The sequence below is a fragment of the Pygoscelis adeliae genome, unplaced genomic scaffold, assembly GCF_000699105.1.
Source record: "Pygoscelis adeliae isolate BGI_AS28 unplaced genomic scaffold, ASM69910v1 Scaffold86, whole genome shotgun sequence".
In the NCBI taxonomy this organism is placed as follows: Eukaryota; Metazoa; Chordata; class Aves; order Sphenisciformes; family Spheniscidae; genus Pygoscelis; species Pygoscelis adeliae.
This window is the reverse complement of record NW_008824930.1, coordinates 259,967-280,205: the sequence shown is the minus strand read 5'-3', so window position 1 is coordinate 280,205 and position 20,239 is coordinate 259,967. Positions and strand designations below refer to the sequence as shown.

The 20,239-nt window shown below is 38.7% G+C and overlaps 1 protein-coding gene across 1 annotated transcript in view; it reads left to right on the top strand.

Annotated features, from left to right (window-relative positions):
- The window catches only part of DAP (death-associated protein), a 151,013-nt gene extending 133,291 nt beyond the window's left edge, over positions 1–17,722 (top strand). Inside the window, exons 3-4 of the mRNA XM_009324999.1 lie at positions 11,664–11,706; positions 14,854–17,722. Coding sequence (XP_009323274.1) covers positions 11,664–11,706; positions 14,854–14,973 — 163 coding nt within the window. The 3' untranslated portion in view covers positions 14,974–17,722. The remainder of the gene's footprint in view (positions 1–11,663; positions 11,707–14,853) is intronic.
- Positions 17,723–20,239: the final 2,517 nt, after the last annotated feature.

The window sequence follows — 20,239 nt, the reverse complement described above, 5'->3', positions numbered from 1 at the left end:
GAATACTTTCTTGGTGTTCTTTGACTTGGCAATCTCAGGCCGGTATATCTTTAATTTTCTCCCTAAGTCTTTGATAAAAAAAGAAGAAAGTTAAGATCCAAAATGGTGCAGTTTCTCTAAAGTATTTTTAAGACTTCTCGTTGCAGAGGTTTTCAGCTGCTTCTAAGATCATGTGAGTTCAGAAGAGTTCAGCTGAATCAGGCAGTGCATCATCTTACACTCCAGCCTGCAGCAAAATTTGGTTGCTACAAGTTCCAAATTCGTGATCTTCTCCATTTACATGTGAAGTGATTATGCTGTAAGTTACAGAGATGTTTTCTCAGGAAAGCACCGGCTTTGGAGATATGTTATCCAAAGTCATCACTCCTTAGAAAATAAACAATTTGGTGATTAACTTGCCATTGTGCACAGTTAATGTGTTGGTTTTGAAAAACAACCAAAAATCTATTGGTTTGGGAACTAGCCCTTGGGCGCTAAGAGGCTGTTGGAGGTAGCTAGAGGTGGAGGGGATGGTGAGGACAGGATTATTACCTCCCCTGTACCCTCTGCCAAAAAGCACCATTAAAAGTTTCCTCTGGTTCCTGCTCCTGCAGATCTTGAGCTCCCTCTAACCACTTGCTTTTGTAATGAAAATTAAATGGGGATGTGTTTTATACTGAATTCTTAAAATAAAGAGTCAGCATTACACAGATGTTTAGCTGTACGTCCCAGCAGATTGGGGAGTCTTAATGGTGGGAAGGGAAATAAGAAAATGTAATGGAACCAAGAGATAAATAATGGGAAATATATTTTTGTGGTGGAGATGTCTCATATTTACAAAATGTTTCTTCAAAATGTGAAAATCTGAAAAGAATAAGCTGTCAGTAAGTCATACCACATTATGAAAAGTCATGCAGTATAGTATTTAAAAATGTGCACACCTGGTTGTGTGTATGATAGAACCTGCACTTATTGTGACAGTTACTGTTTTCACTTCTTAATTGTTTGAAAATCTGATTGCGATGTTATAAGTTTTCGTTAATTTTCACACCGATGTACTGGCACTCCATTACGCTGTTGAACTACGTAGAGTATAAATGACCTGCTGAATCAGGAGACACCTCTGCATTTGCATGTTAATAGACTTGTAAAAAAGGTATATCCTGGTTCATTAGCAACTAAAAAGCTATTAATTAAAATGTTTATATGTCCAACTACACACAGGATGACAGAAATGGCTTTTTGAAGCATACAGAGGAATTGAGGAATCTTTAGAAAAAAAATATTTGTTTTGCTAATCTAATGTAAATTGATACTTAGATAGGTACACTTTATTTCTGAAATAAGAAGTACATTTTTACTGATGCCCATTGTCCCTGATTTCAAAGGTGAGTAGGCTAATGATTTCTTAAGTCAACTCCCATTATTATATTGTCACTTGTTATAACATCCAGACAGTGGCCAGAGGTACTACCACTAGGCAGATGGTTTGGAAAAACTGTTCTTGCCGAGGACACCCTTCAACTACAACTACAGAAACATAACTTTAGACAGCACTCTAGCCAGAACTGTGCCACCACGTATGGATAAAGTAAAATGAGTCATTTTTAGTGTCTTTTTTTTCTTTTCTGTTGTGCTCTGTATGGAAATTACCAGTATAAAATACTAGTACAAACTACCAGTATAAAGTACCAACAGTATTGCTGCTGTTTAATAAATGTAAACTCAGCTGACACTGTGCATGCTTGTTTTGTTTTCATTCGTCAGAGAGACTGATCTATTTGTCTTGTAGAAGCAAAGTGAAGAAGCAAAGCTATGTGTGCATCACAGACAGAAAAAAATGTCATCTAACCCTGTTCTGTATGGTAGAAGGTAATGTTGCCGAGTGGTTAGCTGCCATCTTGCAGGTGCTATAGCACTCCTTTAAGGAAATGAACTGCTTTAGCTATTATTAAAGCAATTAAAAGCCATTCAAACAAATGGAGCACAAGGACTTGACAGATCTAACAGACTGAACTAGAAAACTAGCAGTTGTTTTTGTTAGATTAACAGAAAAATCATTAGTGGTATTGACATTCAGGAGTTTGTAGTTGCTTTAAGTTTTCTACATCCCATTGAAATGAATGGGTACTACTATAGAACTATATTCAGATTTAACAGCACATTGATCTGTTACCCATTTGCATTGTCATGGCTTTTATTATCACTTAAAAAAGCTAGACGTTTATTTCACACCGAGTGAAAGCTTACCATCCAAGAACTCCTCTTGAAATCCTTCAGATTGTAATGCTTTGAATCCCATTGCTATTGATTTCTTCAAGGTCATTTTCTGTGTATTTTCTTGGTACCAAGTTCCAGTCCCATTCACATTAGTGGAAGTTTTGCAGATGATTGTAGTAATATCTGATGTTGACCTTCTGGATTAAACCCTTAAGATAAACATAGAAGGAAGAAAACAGCCTGTTCTGATTGTATTCAGGTGACTGGATGTTTCTAGATGGAAAATGAAGATGCTGCCTTTCTGACCACCACAGCTCAGCAGCAGGCGTAATAATGGTAGTAGAGGAATGAAGTGGTTGCTTCCTCTCAGGTCAACGGAGGTCAGTTTCTCTGTGGAGAAATTAAATTTCCCCAAGTTCATTTAAACAAAGATGCACCCTTGTCTAAATCCCTTTTAGAGAATTTTGTTCCTTGTCTTTTGTCACATTAAAAACCTAGCTGGGCTAAGTTGATTAGGGGTCAGGTGGTTTCTTACTATTAAAAGTAAACTGTTACGTTGAAAATATTTTTTAATTCTGTCTTCTGTTGCTCCTTTATGAGCTCTAAATATAAGATTGCATACTTAAAGAATGTTTTCTTTGTTTCCCATGTCTGAATTAAGAGGAATTTTAGGTTCCGGGATTTACTGGTCTCTTACTCCTATGACAAGATTTATGGCTCTAGAAATGCCACTTGCCACTGGAGAATAGGGAGAATTGTGTCGATGACTTCGGCAGGGTTTGAACTAAAGCAAGTTCCTGGCCAATACAGCCAACTCACACAGTCTTCAGCATGGGATCTGATACTACCAGAATGTCTTCATGACCTTCCACAATGCCCTTTATTGTGTAGTTTGGGGTACTAAGAAACGATATTGCAGTTGTTCAAAGCAGTAGGAAAGTGAAAGGTGCACATCTACTGAATAGTTAATGGCTTGAGACATTGGGAAGCAAGATTCAGGTACGAACTCTAACAGGAAAGGTTGGGAAATTCTGGGCCACTGCTGTGTGTTTCTGAGGCAGAGGTTCACCTGGGCAGGAGTGAGCAGATTTTCGCCTTCTCATTAGCTTCTACCTTCTGTGCACTGACGTTGTGTATTCCTAGTACAGCGTCATGCCATTTTTCCAGTTCCACCCTGTCTTTCATGTGTTAGGAGATGGAGGAGCTACAGCAGTGCTGCAACTGGCTAATGTGTCTCTCTAGCTGAGACACTGCAGTGCAGGCCTGTGGTCATGATATTCTCGCAAGTGTGTTACTGTCATGGGAACATGCACGGGGATACACTTCAGCACTTGACTAATACATGGGAGACTTGGTCCTCTCTCCCCTTTCACCATGGCCTTTGCTGGCCATTTTGCAAATGCTTAAAGTCTACCCTACTTCATTCCTTATTTTAGAGTTTTCTTCGAGTTGTGTCACCATTTAAGTACTGCTTGCTTTATGTCAGTTTTCATAGCTCTCATTTTTCCACAGTTAAGTGGCTACAGATATTTAGTGGGCTAATGCTGCCCTCGCTGCCAGTGAGAAGTTTGTCACTGATGTTCACTAAGAGCTAATGTAGATCCTGCGATAACAGGGTTGAACCCTAATAAATGAACCGGCAGTTGGAGAATTACGGACTAGTTCTAAATCCTCTGAGTCTATAGAAAAGGTGAAATACTTAAATCTTCATTTTGTGATCAGAAGAAGGCATGAAAGAGAAATTTACTGTCTGATAGCAGTGTCACATCCAACAATATAGATAAAGAGATGGTGGATATCTTTCTTAAATAATTTTCTTCTATGGCTAACACATGCCCTAAAACCAAAGATGAATGAGAGGCTGCTGAGATTAATCAGTCCATATGCTGCAATACGTTGACAGTGAATGTAAGAACAATGAATGTCAATCAGTTGCTATTAAATATAATGGCCAGTGATGTACCACCTCATTAAAAGGTCAGGACACTTAATTTGCTTGTATGTGAATAGCAAAACAAATAGTTATTAAAATTTCCTGATAGGGCACCGAGTTCTTCCTTCAAGCACATTAATTTTGCCTGCATAGGAAGAGGAACAATTTAGCAGAGTGGAAGCTATCTCATGGGGCACAGACTAACACACAGGAACAAGAAAATTGTTCTCCAAAAGTAGTGTCTGTAGGTATGTGTATGAATTTGTGTGTGTGTGTGTGTGTATACGTACTGCATTTCATCAAGACTTGGCGTCAAGGGGAAGTACTGCTTTTTACTTGTTTTAGTGTTTGCCACAGCACCTGGATTTCTTTGAGGTTGTTCCCTACTTACTGTACACGATACTCAGAGGTTCAACAGTGCCATCCTGTGGGTGATCTTAAAGGTTTGAAAGCTATGGCAGATAAATAAATGACCTCAACGGGATAAATTATCATAGCATATCAGATACGGTATGTCCCCGTGCAATCAGCTACACTATTTCCCTCTGGTAGTCAGTCAGACTAATTATTGCTTTTCTGTCCAGAAAATTAATAACCTAAATGTATTATAACCAATGGGAAAGTATTTCAGGCAAGCTGATGAGCAGTGTGCTTGTTAGTTTTACTCTGTTGCTGAGAAATGTGTTTTTAATCATCTCAGTGTGTTTTTAATCATCTTGGAATTTATTTTCACAGACAATGCCAAAATCAAAGGCAACTATGTAAATTCAAATAAGCAGCCCTATAAAGAAGTATCTGGACATCTTTAAAAAGGCATTAGACTGAAACTAAGGCTAGTTAGCTTTCACGTTTCATAACCAGAAAATATGAATTCCCAAGCAACCTTGAAGATTAAGCTGGATGGTTTAAACAACTGGCCAAAATGCTTCTAATTCCAGAAAGATAAGAGCAGGATTAAAGTCTGAAGTTTTGTTGACTGAAGATGAAATTCTGCTCAGAATATTTGGAGAACTTTCTGTTCGTGGAATGAATATCATGCCAGGACAAGGTAGAAAATAGCAAAACTTGCTTTAATTAGGGAACAGTCGGGGGATCGATGAGTAACTGCAGATCATACTATTTCATATATGTTTTCCATTTTGCTTACCTAAACAACACGTTAACGAGAGTGAATGATATGTCCGTTTAGAAATGAGCAAGGAAATAAAGGGCAAGCTGCTCAGTAGAAGGTTCTGCTCACTTTTCAAGTCCCTGCTGTTTCGGGGTGCTGGAGGGGCGAGGTGTCTGCTGTCTGCACGCTGCCTTTGCCCGGTGGTTCAGGGCGTTGGGCATAGCTCTGGGTTCTGCGTAGGTGCTTCTTCAGTTCGCAGCCTATCGTGGGAATTTCTCCTTTGCTTTGCACAGCTAGAGGCCAACTATGAGTCGCAGTACATGCCACTGGACGATTTGATTAAAGGAAGGAAACACCAAATTACAAACTCCACTGTTACTCTTTGGTAGTTAAAAATTAGAACATGATTTGTGGTTCCTAAGTCTTTGAAAAACACGTCATGCTATTATTTATATATTTCATGTGTCTGTTTGCCAGGCCCACTTAAACAGCAAAAGGTGATCACCAGTGATAAGACATATCATTAATTCCCACGAGTATGAAAAGACAAATATGAATAATTCCCATTTAGAAGATTAATGTAGCTTTAAAGTATTTTAACATTTTTCTTCCTATTTCGACAAAAAAAATCTTCTAGTCTAACAAAAGCCTTGCATCTGTGTAGTTCTGTCTTTTTTAAAGTAGGCTAACCTCTTTTAAATGTTGGCACATTGGGAATCGTGAGACTGTGCTTGTACCCTGTTTTACAGTACGTAGGTGAATTTTGGATGAATCAGATGTATTGGGAAAATAGTCTCTTACGATGTTTAATTGAAGGCAGAAGGGGTAATGACATATCAAAGTTTAACCTCTGCACAGAGGAGATTTCTTTGTAGTCCTGATCAGTTTAAGGATAACTTGAGCCCCGGAGCATCAGCATTCATAGAACTTTTACACATTTCTAATCTGACTGATATGAATGGGTTTGCGTCATATAAATGTCTAATTCTGGTTTTGAATAAAACCAAACTAAACTCTTGATCTTGATGTTGCCTTATTTGCCAGAGGTTCTGCATTTAATTCTATGGTATCTTAAAGGTATCTGCTATTATTAGTTTCAAATGTATATCTTCTACTTTATACTATAAAGTAGGTAAATGGGAACAATATTCTTCACTCTTTTGTATACTGTATGCAAATAGTTCTTAGCTCTTTCCTCATATAGAAGGTTCTCTATGCTCTCTCAGCTATTTTTTCCATCTTTATTTCTGCTCTTGTTCTTTACTGTGTTCCTAGTGTTTTATGGTGTTCCTGAACTGAATAGAGTATTTTAAATGAGGTACACTGTGAGGTACTACTTTTACCATTGCTTTCTCTTATTCTTTATTTGTCTTAGCATGTTGTTTTGAGTTTTCTGATCACCAGTGAACATGGAGCACTAGCCTTCTACGCTGTCTTACTGGCTGCAGTAAGACCCATTTCCCCTTTCAGGATCTTTTATAGTTCATGTGGAAAGGAATGATGCATATGCGTGGCTCTATTTCCTGGTTAGTCAACTCTAAACGTAGGCTTTTGTTTTGGATCACGCTGTGAGTGATGCTCATAGTCATTCCTCCAGATTGGATCTGCCATTCAACCTGCCACTGGAAACTAGCATCAGATTCAGATCCATCCCATCAGGTAACGGTGCGGTAGGCAATTCAGATGCTGCAAACAGGAGAGTGGCTGCAGGCATTGACCCCCTGCACGGCTGTGGGAACATGCTGCGCTCTTTCCTGCATTTGGGACCACTCTTCAACAGCTGTGAATCTGTGTAATCTCTATATGTATACATACATAGCCTCTGCACGTGTGTGTGTGTGTGTGCCTACACTGCATATATAGATAGATATAGTTAATAACTATAAAATTCCCTGTTAACTTAGGAAACTAATTTATTCAGTTTCTCTATTTTAAATGGAGTTGGATAAATACTCATCTGCCCTTTGTACGTTCTGTGGCCTGTAGGAGATTTCACAGTAATTCCAATGTCACTGTGTTTCTCTTTACAGTATGTCTGTCAGACTTCAGTTCAACTAATCCCTCTAAGGTGAAGGCATAAGATTTTAGTATTATTACTGCCTCATTTAATCCAGTTAACGATCTTTTCAAGTATTCCATCTTCTTTGTGATTTACTTGCAATGTCAGATAAAGATCTTATTTAAGCTAAGTATTATGAAATAATAGAAATCTGTATTTTATTTGAATACAATCAGGATAAATGAATCCAGTAGAGAGTCTGATGTTAAGCAGGTGCAGTTCTTAGCAGCATCGCACATGTAAAATCAGGGAAAGTTCTTTGAACACTCAGATCTTAACAGATGTGTTCTTTTCCTCCATATGTTATAATAAAATAAGGATTTGCTCTGAAAGTATTGACACACACTCTAAGCAGTCTTGGCAAACACGCCGTTGTATTCCTTACACAATATCAGCTGTGGCTATTATTTAACTTTAAATAAATGTGTGCATTAAAAAGCTGTAAAGCACATATATGTATAAACAAAGTCAGTTTTTGTCAGAAAGTAATATTTTTTTGCTTTCTTGTTTACTAACGCCTAGACAAAGGAATGCTGCATCTTCAAAACAACATCTGTCAAACCAATTTTCATCAGATTAAGTATATCCTCAAAGCAACCATCACAGCTTACAAAATACTAGAAATGTAGGTTGTACTTTGCATAAAACACCAATAGAATTTAAAGCACTTGAAAGTGTTTTACAAATGTAGTGATGATAGCCTATGCCTATTCTCCATTTTTGTTTCTATTTTCGGTAGGTTCTTGGGAAAGATAATGAGTGCTTGTTGCAACACTGCAATCCCAGTAGATGTCCCAGAGTGCAATTAAGGAGTTATGGTCCTGGCAGCTAATCTGGGTCTGCAAAAGCCGATAGTCTGGCAGTAGAAATTGAATTTATTGCGAAGAAGTTCATCTGCAGAAAGATTTCATTAAGAATGAAATTAAAGCGTGAATCAGTGGCTGATTATCCAGGCCTTTCTCTGATCCATTGAATTCTTCATTAGTATAGTTGTGTGATTATATATGCTCTGGCCTGATTCTGGTTCTATAGATCATCAAAGATAACTGATAATACTAAATTTTTAAAGATCTTTTCCAGGACAATGTAATCTAGTAAAAATGGAGGGAAAGCCAGCGTCTTTAACACAGAACGTAAATACACACTCGGTCATTCATGTTTCTGACCATGTTTCTGGTCTTTTTCCATGCTAGGGAATAATTAATGCATGAAAATGAGCTTCCTAATAGGCTGGTGTGTCTTCCATAGGAGCATTTCATTTCAATGCTTCCATTACAAAGCATTTTGCCTTTGTAATCAGCTAAGTAGAGAGGTGCAGCCTCATTACAGTGTGCGCCTGCAGCCGAGTGTGGGAACTCAGGTCAGCCAAAAATGAACACCGGCACTTCTGTAGAAGATCTTTGTGGGTGGAGAGTAGAGGTGCTCAAGCTGGAAGCCACGTCAGTGTTCCCATTAAGTCTTCTGTTTAGAAGCTGGAAATCTAGCATAACACAAGAAGAGTCCAATCAAAAAGCTGTGGAGAGGACAAACAAGGGTGAAAGTTGAGGACAAATCTGTTCCAGCTGCACCTGGATGTAGATACATTTTTACAACTCTGGTTTCCCGTTAGATTGTTCCCTGTGTGTCGGTGAATTGCCCTGTGGTATCCTAAAATGTTCCACATTAACCTTAGGTGAGTTAGTATGAGGTGTTTTGGTGCCTACCACACACCCACGGGATAGTCCTAGTTAGTGTCCTGTTCCTAAGACAGTGTAACTGAAGACAGTCTGTCGTGGTTTAACCTCGGTTGGCAACTAAGCACCACGCAGCCGCTCGCTCTGGACACAGTCCCAGAACCCATTGCATACAGACAAGGCTAAATATGTTATTTCATGATAGAGTTCAAGATAAATGCTTTATATCTGAAGGATATAGTTTTTACCAGGAAAATGGTATTGCTGATTTTTGTCTTCTTTATAAAGATATGCTAGCTAATTCTGCAATACTGCCTGTGGTACTACCTGAAACATAAAACTCCGGCTGGATTTTTAGCTTAACTGATTCTCAAAGTGATCCTTACAGGATCTTCAGCCTAGTTCCTTAAGCAAAAGAACATACAACTAAGTAAAACTAAGTATGAAAATGTACCAAATATTCTAACTTTATCCAGCTTTATTGCATAGCCAGGGAACTTGGCACTTGCAAGCTCAGGTCCTTTGAATATTAATAGCATGACATTTTGAACAGGAGACCAGGGTTTCTGAGACGACTTTTACGATTTGCAGCAGGAAAAGCTGTGTTTGAAACAGCCATTATGCTAGAGACTCCTTCCAGTTGTCATTTTTGGCCAAAACAGTGGAGCATTTAACTTGTTTTTAAAGCAAGAAGTATGGAACAGACAGCAGATAATACAGTCTGGTGGTAGGCAGACAAGCCGTAGCACGTTCAGCAAATACAGGCTCTTTTTGGGAAATGCTGATTTGAATTTCATGCATCATCCAAGCATAGTGAACACTGAAAGGTCATAAGAATATAAGTAAAAAAATCCATCTGATTTGAATTTCTCACTATCCAATATTGCTAATAATGCAATGTCAAACAAATAACTGTTTCTCTGAGTGTAACTAAAGCCAGATTCCATGTATAGTTGAAGAATAACTTGCCACACATTTTTTTTTTCCATTTACTCTTCATTTCCTTTATAATGTCAAGGTGTTAGTTTATGAATGGTACCTTGAGCCACCGCAGTACGTCTGTGTTTTCTCAGTCAGAGTTATTTCTTTGAGTTTGTTACTCAGCTTCCAGGAAATCTCATGCAGACTAACATATTATTTGGCTCAGTACAATTAGGATAAAATGAAAGTGTTTTGCTATTGATCTTTGCTTCTTATCAGAAAATTAGATTGAAGAAGTCTAATACAGCATCAAAATATTCTTTCTCATTGCAGGAAATATCACTGGTACTCTTAAATGGAGGTATTTTAGAGCAGAACTTCCTTTCATTCTCCTTTTTTCTAATCCTGTCTTTCTGACTTATAAAAAATTTCTCAAAGGGATGATGAGTCTTGTTAAATAATGAGGGTATTCAGAGACTGTGTAGCAATACTGTGACTTAAACAGGGCTCAGGCAATATTTATTAGACCATTATATCAAGGTCTAATACTGTGCTACTTGTTACCTTAACTTCACGTAACATCATATTAATAAATCTTTACAAGCTGCGTAGTTGTAAAGTGCATCTTAATAATCAGTATCATTCCTCTAAAAAAATCATTTGATTTGTGTTTGCTTTGTGTTGTTCCAACCTCGTCAGCCATAACATCACAGGGTAGGGACCCTTCTCATGGTCCAATTAATGAACCACCTGCTCTGAGTCCTCGATTATGGACATGCTTAGAGGGAGGCACGACTTGACCTCCACACCCTCCTTCCCTTTGCAAGCCCTCAGGTCACATGGTTTTCTTACATTTTAAGTATTACCTCCATTGCGGAGATCTTCTGGAGCTCCTGGTCTCGATCCTTCTACAGACTCGATGCAGGTGTATAGTTTTACTTGCCCAGGAGACCACTAAAGTTGCTGAGTGTTTATAATTTAGAAGCTGTGGCAGTGCCCACCACCAGAGGTTAACTGTTAGACGTGGCTGCGCTTTGGCCTCCATGTAGAGGTGGTCAGTTCAATAGATCGGTGGCCCAGGGAAACTGATCCCTTATGCTGACCAAGCTTCAGAGTCGAACTCTACCTGTGGAGAGTCTGTTCTGATTGGCATGGATGGAGGTCTGCAAATGAAAAAGCAGGGCAGACTTTGCTTTATGTTTTTTAACATTTGTTTTATTGCAGACATGATTCTCCTTCTATGTACCAGAGTAGATAAATATCTGCTTGAAAATCTGCAATTTAAAGTACTGGGTGTTGTTTTTTCTGAGACTCAATCCATTTGATTGACAGATATAAACTTGAGTTTTATTTTATTCTCCATCACAGCAGTAAGTTTAGTCCAACTACAGTTTTCATTGCTGCAATACAAATATACTAAGCCTAAAGTACTGCTGGCAGCTTATATGTAAAATTTGAGGATTAAGAAACCAATGCAAACAAACAAAGACTCTCAGCTTTAAGTAGGGAACAGAGTGTTGTTGAACTAGCCTTTTACTGCTGTAGCAATTAATGTGAAGTAATAGCAGCCAAAACCTACAGGTCTGTTCTTGGTTGCAATAAGTACTAATAAGGCAATAGTAATTTGAAGTGGAAATTTGTCTTGTCTATTTGAAACATTCATTAATTGCCAAAAATGCCACTTTTTTTTGCATTGTATGTGTGATGTACTTTTCATTTTTACCTTCTAAATAATTTGTACAAATAATGCCTCTTATTTTTTTTCAGCCCACCTAAACCAACGGTGTTCATCTCTGGTGTCATTGCTAGGGTAAGATTACCATTAAATTTCTTTCAATCATAGAAAAATGATTGTAGGCTTTTCAGAATTATCACTGATCAGAGCAAAATTAATCTTTTTCATTCCCCTTTTTTATGAGAAGAGGCTTTATGTTTTGTATATTTAAGTCCCTTTGAAATTGAAATTTTGGTTTTGTGTGAAATAGAAATTATTTATTGAAATTACTTCCACCGTTTTACTTTGAATTTTAGCACTTTAAGTTTATTGGATCTTCTTTTCATATCTAAGCTAGATATTACTGCATTCATTTTCTTTGAAAGCAGTTGCATGTAAGTCTGCTGCTATGGCTTGATCTGTGATGAGGAGCGACAGTCCTGCCTGTAAGGATGCATGTTTGAAGATACATGTTTCAGCTGCCATATGTGCCTTGAGGTACTTGGGATTCAAGGTGTTATTCCCTGGATTTTAACAGCAGGCAGGACCTGGAAATTCATAAGCTAAATCATTAGTATTAACTAGCCGTTAATCGTATGATCAGTCATTCATGCCTTGTGTATTGTGACAGGGTTTTTATTGTGGCTTTACATGATGGGTGCCTTTACCATGATGGCCTTACGTCACTGGGGTGTGCAATGGGATGGTTTACCTGTAAGATGCTGTGGTTCTATCAGATCACGTAGGTGGACAGAGCGAGCTGATGCAATTTTCCCCAGCCCATAGGGGTAGTAATAGGCACTGCTGTATTTCCTGGACCTCCATCTGCACCAAGGTGGATACCTATTTAGTCATTTAGATGCCTAATTACTTGTAACTAATTATTGCATTAATGTTGTGATATTTTTATGAGTGACGTAGGAAAACTCAGACATAAAAACCACAAGCCCCCAGTTTAGTAAGCATGCAAAAGATTCAAAATGGAAAGAAACTATTTTCTTGATTTTGTAACTCAGCTCTGCTTTAGCTAATCAATTACTTGATAGGGTACTATACTTATCCTCAGTAAGCTGTCAGCTGCAGGTTTATTTATTAACGTATGAAGAGCAAAATTGTTCTATCATTTTCTGAGACTTTATAGCTCCCAAACGTGTATCAAAATTTCCTCTCTATGTAATAAACAAAACCTAGCAATGCTTTTTTTGAACCCAGAGTAATTTTTCAATTATATTTTCACATTTCCTGATAGTTCTCATCAGTGTCAAGTGGAGGTTTATACACTGTGACCTGTCCTGTTTAATGTCTTTATCAGACAGCAGGCTCCTCATCAGGTTTGTGTATGGCACCAAGTTGAGAGGAACAGTTTGTAAGTTTGAGGGCAGGGCTGCTACTCAGAGGGACCTGGACAGGCTGGAAGAATGGCAGGCAGCAGCTGGACACAAGCCAGCCACATGCAGGACAGCAAGAAGGCCAGCAGTATCCTCAGCTGCATTAACAGGAAAGTAGCTGGTAGGTCGAAGGAAGGGATTATCCCCCTCTGCTCAGCATGCTTTAGACCACATATGGAATAGTTCATCCAGTTTTGGACACCCCAGTGTATGAAAGGTGTTGATAAACCAGAACGAGTTCACTGGAAGGCCACCAAGGTGGTCAGGGGCTGGAGCATATGCCCTGGGAGGAGAGGCTGAGGGAACAGGCCTTGTTTAGCATGGAGAAGAGATGGTTTCGGGAGGACCTAACAGCAGCCTTCCCACATCTACAAGGAATTTATCAAGAAGATGGAGCCAGGCTGTTCAGAGTGGTGTGTGGCAGGCAGACAAGAGACAACAGACATAAACTGAAATGGAAGGGCCTGACTAGACATAAAAATATAAACTTTCACTGTGAGGACATTCAGGCAGTGGAGCAGGTTGCCTGGAGGGGCTATTCAGTCTGTGTCATTAGAGGTTTTCAAGACCAGACTGGATAAAAACCTTGAGTAAGTTGGTCTCAAGCTCTGCTTTGAGCAGGAGGTTGGGCTAGAGACATCCTGAGGTCCCTTCCAACCTGAATTATTCTACGGTATTTTGATTTGAAGATAGGCATTTCCTGCTAACACTTACAGACTGACTCTGTCATCTCTTCAACCGTTACAGTACCCACAAGTCATAGAAGAGCTGCATTTGCATCACCCGTTTGAGAGAACAAGGTGGGAGGGGTCAGAGACATATGGAAAAGGCAAACAGCAGCATCGGGGGGAAAGAAGGTAGAAAATGTCAACTCTGAGGAGATCTTTGAAAACTGGAAGCAACTTGGAGTAGAGAAAAAAGTGAAAAAATGTAAAAAGTTAACCTAGTGATCAAAATAAAAAAGTTATGTCAGAACAGAAGGGAAGAATTTGGAGTAGATTGAAATGGGGTCAGGTGTGAAACAGGCCATCAGAGATGTCAGCTTTGAACAAAATACCTCTGTGTAAAGTTGTCACCTCGTGAGCCGATGGAATACAGGGAGTTTCTGGCTTATGGTATGTTTGTCCCTGTTTCTGAAGAGGGAAGTTGTGGTGCTATTCTCTTCCCCCTGTCACTGAGCACTGGTAGTAGTTGTTTCCCATTGCTTTTTGAAAACCTCATGGGACAGACCCTAGAAACGACAGTTGTAAACAGGTGGCGTAAGGGTTAAGCCTAAACTGAGCCTGCCCAACAGCAGCACGTGAGAACTAACAATAGCAGACCTGGATAAAAGAACACGTTAAACTTAAAAGCCAGCCACCCCTAAGATTTGAGTCAAAAGTAGTTTTAGATCCTACCTTTCTTCCCACAGAACTGGCATTACTGCAGTAGGTTTCCTTGTGCAGGTAGTTTTTCACGCTACCTTACCTTGTTTATGAAATAGTCTCCTCTTTCTGATTGCTCTATGAAAATCAAACAGGTCAAGGGGATCTGACCGTACAGAGCCAGTGAAAGTGGCGTAGCATGAGGAGCCATTAAGCACTGAAGATAGGAAATGTTTTTTTTTCCCTTGGGTCACTTTAAGATACTGCGTTCTTGGATGGTGTGTGTTATTGGAAGAAGTGAAACTTGCATAAGTGAAATTTTGAAGTTGGCTAAAGGAATGGCAAGATAGGACGTGTACAGGGGAACTTCAGAGTAACATGCAACACTGTTTTCCATCTGCTCTTCACATTTTTAAAAACTTACATCCACTTGAACTGGAAAGTACGCTTTTAAGATTTCTGAAGTTTTTCCTGGTGTGTTCTTTGAACAGGGTGATAAGGACTTCCCTCCAGCTGCGGCTCAGGTGGCTCATCAGAAACCACATCCTTCTGTGGAAAAGCTTCCTCACCCGCAACATGTCAAACAGCACATCCACCAGCCTCGCAAGTGAGCTCTCCATCAAAATCTCAGCCAAACTGCCGTCAGTGAATAAGTTTTCGAGAGAAGACGAAAACCGTTTAGGGTTCACACTGTCAAATTAGTAAAATTTACCTCTAAAATAATACGCTGTTTCTTCTACTTTAATTCCTAAGGGTTAATAAGAATGAAGACATTGTTCAGTTGTTATCCCAGATAGAAATTCTCTATTAAGTATTTGCTGATCAAAGGTGGTTTTTTAATAATATTTCGTTATTGCCAAGATAAAACTTTAGTATGTATAATATGATTAATGAGCTTAAAACTTGTACTTTTAGTTGTGGCATCGCAATAGCAGATAGTTAATGTAGTTTTTATGCTAAGCCAGTAAGGAAGAATAGCCCTTTTGTACTGGTACCTTTACTATCTGGAGGGAGTTTATTGTGTGTGTTGAGACAGAAAGCGGTGGTTGTCTTGTGACGTAGAACCCTTGCAGTCCTCAGTATCCTACGGTGTTACACCCCAGTAGCTGTGCCCTCTGATTTCAACTAGTGAGATGATAAAAGGGCCCAAAAACATTCTCAAGTGGGCAGAAATCCAGCTGAATCTTCTTTACACCCCTTTGCACTTGCACAGTCTTGCTGAGGTTCTTCCATTTGGAGGTCTGTGGGTATGGAGAGGGGAGAGAAATCAGTTAGAAGAATACTGCTGCTGTAGGCAACTGATTTGTGACCTCATGGGTCTCACTGGGGGGCTGTATTTTTATGAGGTGATGATTTCTCAATTCCAATAGCAAGCTGAAGGAGCTCAGGACCCTCCAGAATCAAACTTAAAATAAACTGGTGAAAAATCTGTTTTCTTTTTTTAACTTACAGTTTGAGATCACTGTTTGAAATTAAGAGATACCATTAGTAAATGTGTTTAACTGTATGACCCAACCTCTGTTGCGCATCATATTTTTTCCTAGTCGTCTTATTGTGAATAAGGACAGTAGTGATATGAGGGAATAAAAAAGTTACTTTTCAAATAGAGCAATCAGATTAGTTTTGGCCACATAATTAAATCTTTTGATTGCACAGTTCAAAATCACTTAGCTCTATCTATCATTTTCCTTCTGCAACTCATCTCTGTAAAACCCAGCAAAATATTTTTTTTTAAACATTCGACCTACATTTTTAAAGTGTACTTCTGTTTTTAACTTAGTATAAATACAGTACAGCTTTTAGTACCTTCTAGGTTTATAAAACTTCTAATAACATCAAAAAAGTGGGTACTGGAGCTAGTGCTGCAAACATTCACCTAGCAAATCAGAGAAAGTTTGGGTTCATTTGGGGCTTTACTAGTTCATTGATGTTTAAAATCAAATAGTATAGAAAAACCAGTGAGGAGAGTCTTAAAAATACCATTTTTAAAAATTTCTCCAGATTAAATAATTATTCCCTGAGTAGCTGTTTTAAAACAACAACAAAATGATGTGAAATAAGGCCCATTCCACAAGTGGAATAACTCACTTCATGTGGGTGAAAGGGACCTGGCATTTCCATCTCTTCATAGGCTTGAAATGGGAATGATGTTTTGCAAAGGATATGCATGGATATATTTATTCTACACCCAAGGAAAGATGTACAATCTGTATATGCAGTCTGTATTTTCAATTTAATTACATAACCGTACTTGCCTTAAGGAATAAGCACGTTTATAAGAATTATTCTGTATTGGAATATGCATTATTTTTAAAATACGCTTTCTGCTTCTGATGTCGGTACATCTGCGGCCTTGTTCGTAGCCACTCATGAGTGTACAAGTGATTCACACATGAGTAACTCATTCGTAAGAGTAGCATTGTTAAGCCTTGTGGAATATCTGCATGAGGTAATTTGCTGGCAGGAATGTTTGCAGATTCAGGACAGAAAGTGCTGGCATCTCATTGATGGTGCAGCCAGTAGCTGTCAGTCTGCTGCCATCAGCGACGAAGCAGATCATCACGGTCGCTTGGTACTGGTAGCTGCTGGCTTAAGAGTGAGCTGGATAATCTTGTGCCTATATCTGAAGTAGTGTCTAGACTCTAACTGTAGTCAATGGTGATGTAGTCAAGACAGTCGGTAGAGTTTAGGTATGGCGTCTTTGACCAAATGGAAGTGTCTTTGAAGATGAGCTGGATCACTCTGGACTCCATTGACTGCAGTGGAAAACCAAACGTACCTCAGTGTAGAAGCACACGATTAGGTGGGGCTGGGTACCTCTATTCTGTGTCTAGTAATAGCTGGTAGAAATGCATATTTCTATCTTCTGAAAGAAACACCACATTTCCATTCTAATACTGAAAGTTAGGAACTTGGATGCTGTTGAATTACGAACTGCTGCTCCTGGTTGCTAATGCAATATATACAGCATATATAGACAATACCTGAATTTTGTCTTTGATTACTTAGCTGGACATGTAGGTTTGTACAACGGAGTATGACTCTCAAGATAGCTTTAGCAGCTTTTAGAGTGCAGGAATTCCTATATGGATAGAAAATATCTCTGTATGAAAGCATATTATATATTGGTGGGAGGTATCCGTGTTTATAAATAGGTGTCCTTACCAAAGCAACCTTATGTTGCCCAAAATAAAGGATTGTAACCGGTGATCTGGATTGCCTGGTTGTTGATACTTTCAAAATACGTTACAATAACATAAAAGCACAGGAGATGTTCAGATGTTACCTTGAAATGATTGCAAAAGAAATTTTCTGTAACTGTCATGTGGCAATAATGCAACAATAAAGCATGAAGTTGTATATTGGGCTCTTTTTTCTGTATGTACAATGTAAATCAGCAGGGTGCAGTTTTGTGGGGTTTATGGGACTTTATTACAGAATGCTGCACATCTAATCAACATTTTATAGATAGTGAAATTTATTAGGAAGTTTTATGACACAGTGGTTGAGCTGTTTTGGATAGTCCAGTCTTGTTTAAAATAAAAACTAGATGCTACCAGCTAGAATGGGAGTAGCTGTTTTCTGCTATGAAGTTGGAGATCCTCACTCAATCTTTGTGAAGCTATAGAATCTAAACCTGGTAATAAGTCAGTATGGTAAAGGAAATGAAATTTAACATTTTCCATTGCTTTTCAAGTTCTAATCTTCTTTCAGAAAAAGAAAGTATTGTAATTGGAAGAAGTGGCAAGCTTCTCATAAAACTGCAGTTAACATTACACAGTGCATGTCATAACACAAGTGATTCACAAAAGAGTTTGGAGAAATGGCCGCAGTGTTTCTGGAAGCTTTCTGATACTTCAGGCATCCTGTATTTAGTATATGTGTAGTGTGTATATAACACAACAAATATGTGTGATACAGTGCAGATATGATAGATTTACTGCCCTGGGACTATTGCAGTGTTACATCCTTAGACTCTGCACTCACATAATGATGTGCTACATTATCCAAAGAATGTCTTCTTTCATTAAAATTTGGGGAGAATACACGTGCATGGCGTCTGGCATGCTGCTGAGTTGTCCATAATTATTCCAAGTTCCATGGCCCTGCTATCGGCAGTATTGCAAATGTTATTAGAAATTATTTACTTCTAGTTTCAACACTATGGTTTGCCCTTTTGTCATCAGATGTCTTGAAACATAAGTCTTGTACTTCTATCTGTGGTAGTATGATCATCACATGCTCCTGGCTGTTCAATGAAAATATTCACAGCAATCTGTTTCGTACAAAGGTGAAGGGGATGGATTGGACATACATTTTTGTTCCTTTGAAATAACTTTATTCTGAATACTCACCATCTTCACGGAGGAGGGAGGTGTGGGTTTTATAAACCACTTCTCATGTCCCCTTCAGATTTGGGGATACCAAGTTTAAAATGAGATTTATAGGCCAATGCCTTTAGCTATAGGATTAAGATAGGTTAACTGCATTTTAGAAAATGTGGAGATGTCAGTAAGGGAACAGTTAATTTTACAGCAGGAAGAGATGTTGCTGGTCAGATGCTGCAGTGATGTAAAGAATTAAGAATTCAACTGGTTTAGTTTAATTTCTTTGCACACAAACCTCCTCCCTCACAAGATAAAGACAATTAAATATAACTAGTTACAGCTAACATTATCTGCTGTGTCAGTAAAAGAGGCATCCAAATCATAGTGGCTGGAGGAGCCTCGATGAGAAGTAACTGAGTCAAGTCTACGGCAGTAAATCTTCATCAGACTTCTTCAACAGGTGGGTAAAATAAATCTGCATTGTAGCTGTAGCCTTTGGTAAGTGCTGTGCATGATTGTATGATGTGTAATTAATAAAGGTAATTACTAAGTACCTGATTTGCTTTCCTAAAGAATTCTTTTTTTCCTCAAAATTTCTCTATGACACCTCTGGCGTGCACACGTTTTTCTTAGGAAGGTGGAGGTTTGTATTTTCCTCCTTGCTGTGTTCTTGGGTCTCATTCAAGAATGTGTATTTATTGGTTTTCCTCATCCCCCATCAGAGAAGAGACTGCATCTAATGTGTACTATTTTTTGAGTCTTTTCATAAAATGGTAGCACTAGTATTTCGATAGGAAGCCTGAGAGGAGAGGTGGAATGGGTTGTATTTGACAAAGCACTCCATGAACAAAGAAGTCAGTTCTGTTGCAAAGACTGTTTCCCTTCATTTCAGGATGCTGATCAGAGGTGAGAACAAGAATATAATACCATTTTCTGAGAATGTAATTTATTACTGCTTGGAGCTGATGGGCATGCATGGATGCTGATGATTTTTTGCAAAACACGCTCCCAACACTGCCAGGGACAAAACTGAAGCACAGATACTAAAGCTATTGCAAGCATAGATCTTGCAAGTGACCTTGAAAGAAGCCCTGTAATATAATTTCTGCTGCCCAGCTTGCGTTAGAGATATTTTTAGAAAACTCGAGTGGCTGGTGTTCTGTAGGTCACTCGTGGCTTTAGAAAAAGAAGAGCATTTGTAATCCACAGTGATTTTAAGGATTATAAAAATTGTTTAGCTGTTAACAAGCTGTGAGCTCTCTACAGCCAGCAGTAAGGACGTGTATTACCTTTGGTGTATTCTCACAATGTTGTGACTAAATCTGGTTCAGCAAAATGGTTTTTATGCTGCTTTCTGGCTGACAAACAAGTGGCAGGTTATGAAGGTATGTAAAATAACTTCTTACAAGCTGTTTTTGGTAGGCTGTCTCAGGTGTCAATGGATGTCCGATACCATGTTAAGAAGGATAATGACATTGTTTTCTTACATACGGAGGAGCAAGTGCACTGGAGAGCGCAGCAACTAACCTGGCTTCCCTCTGAAACTAGA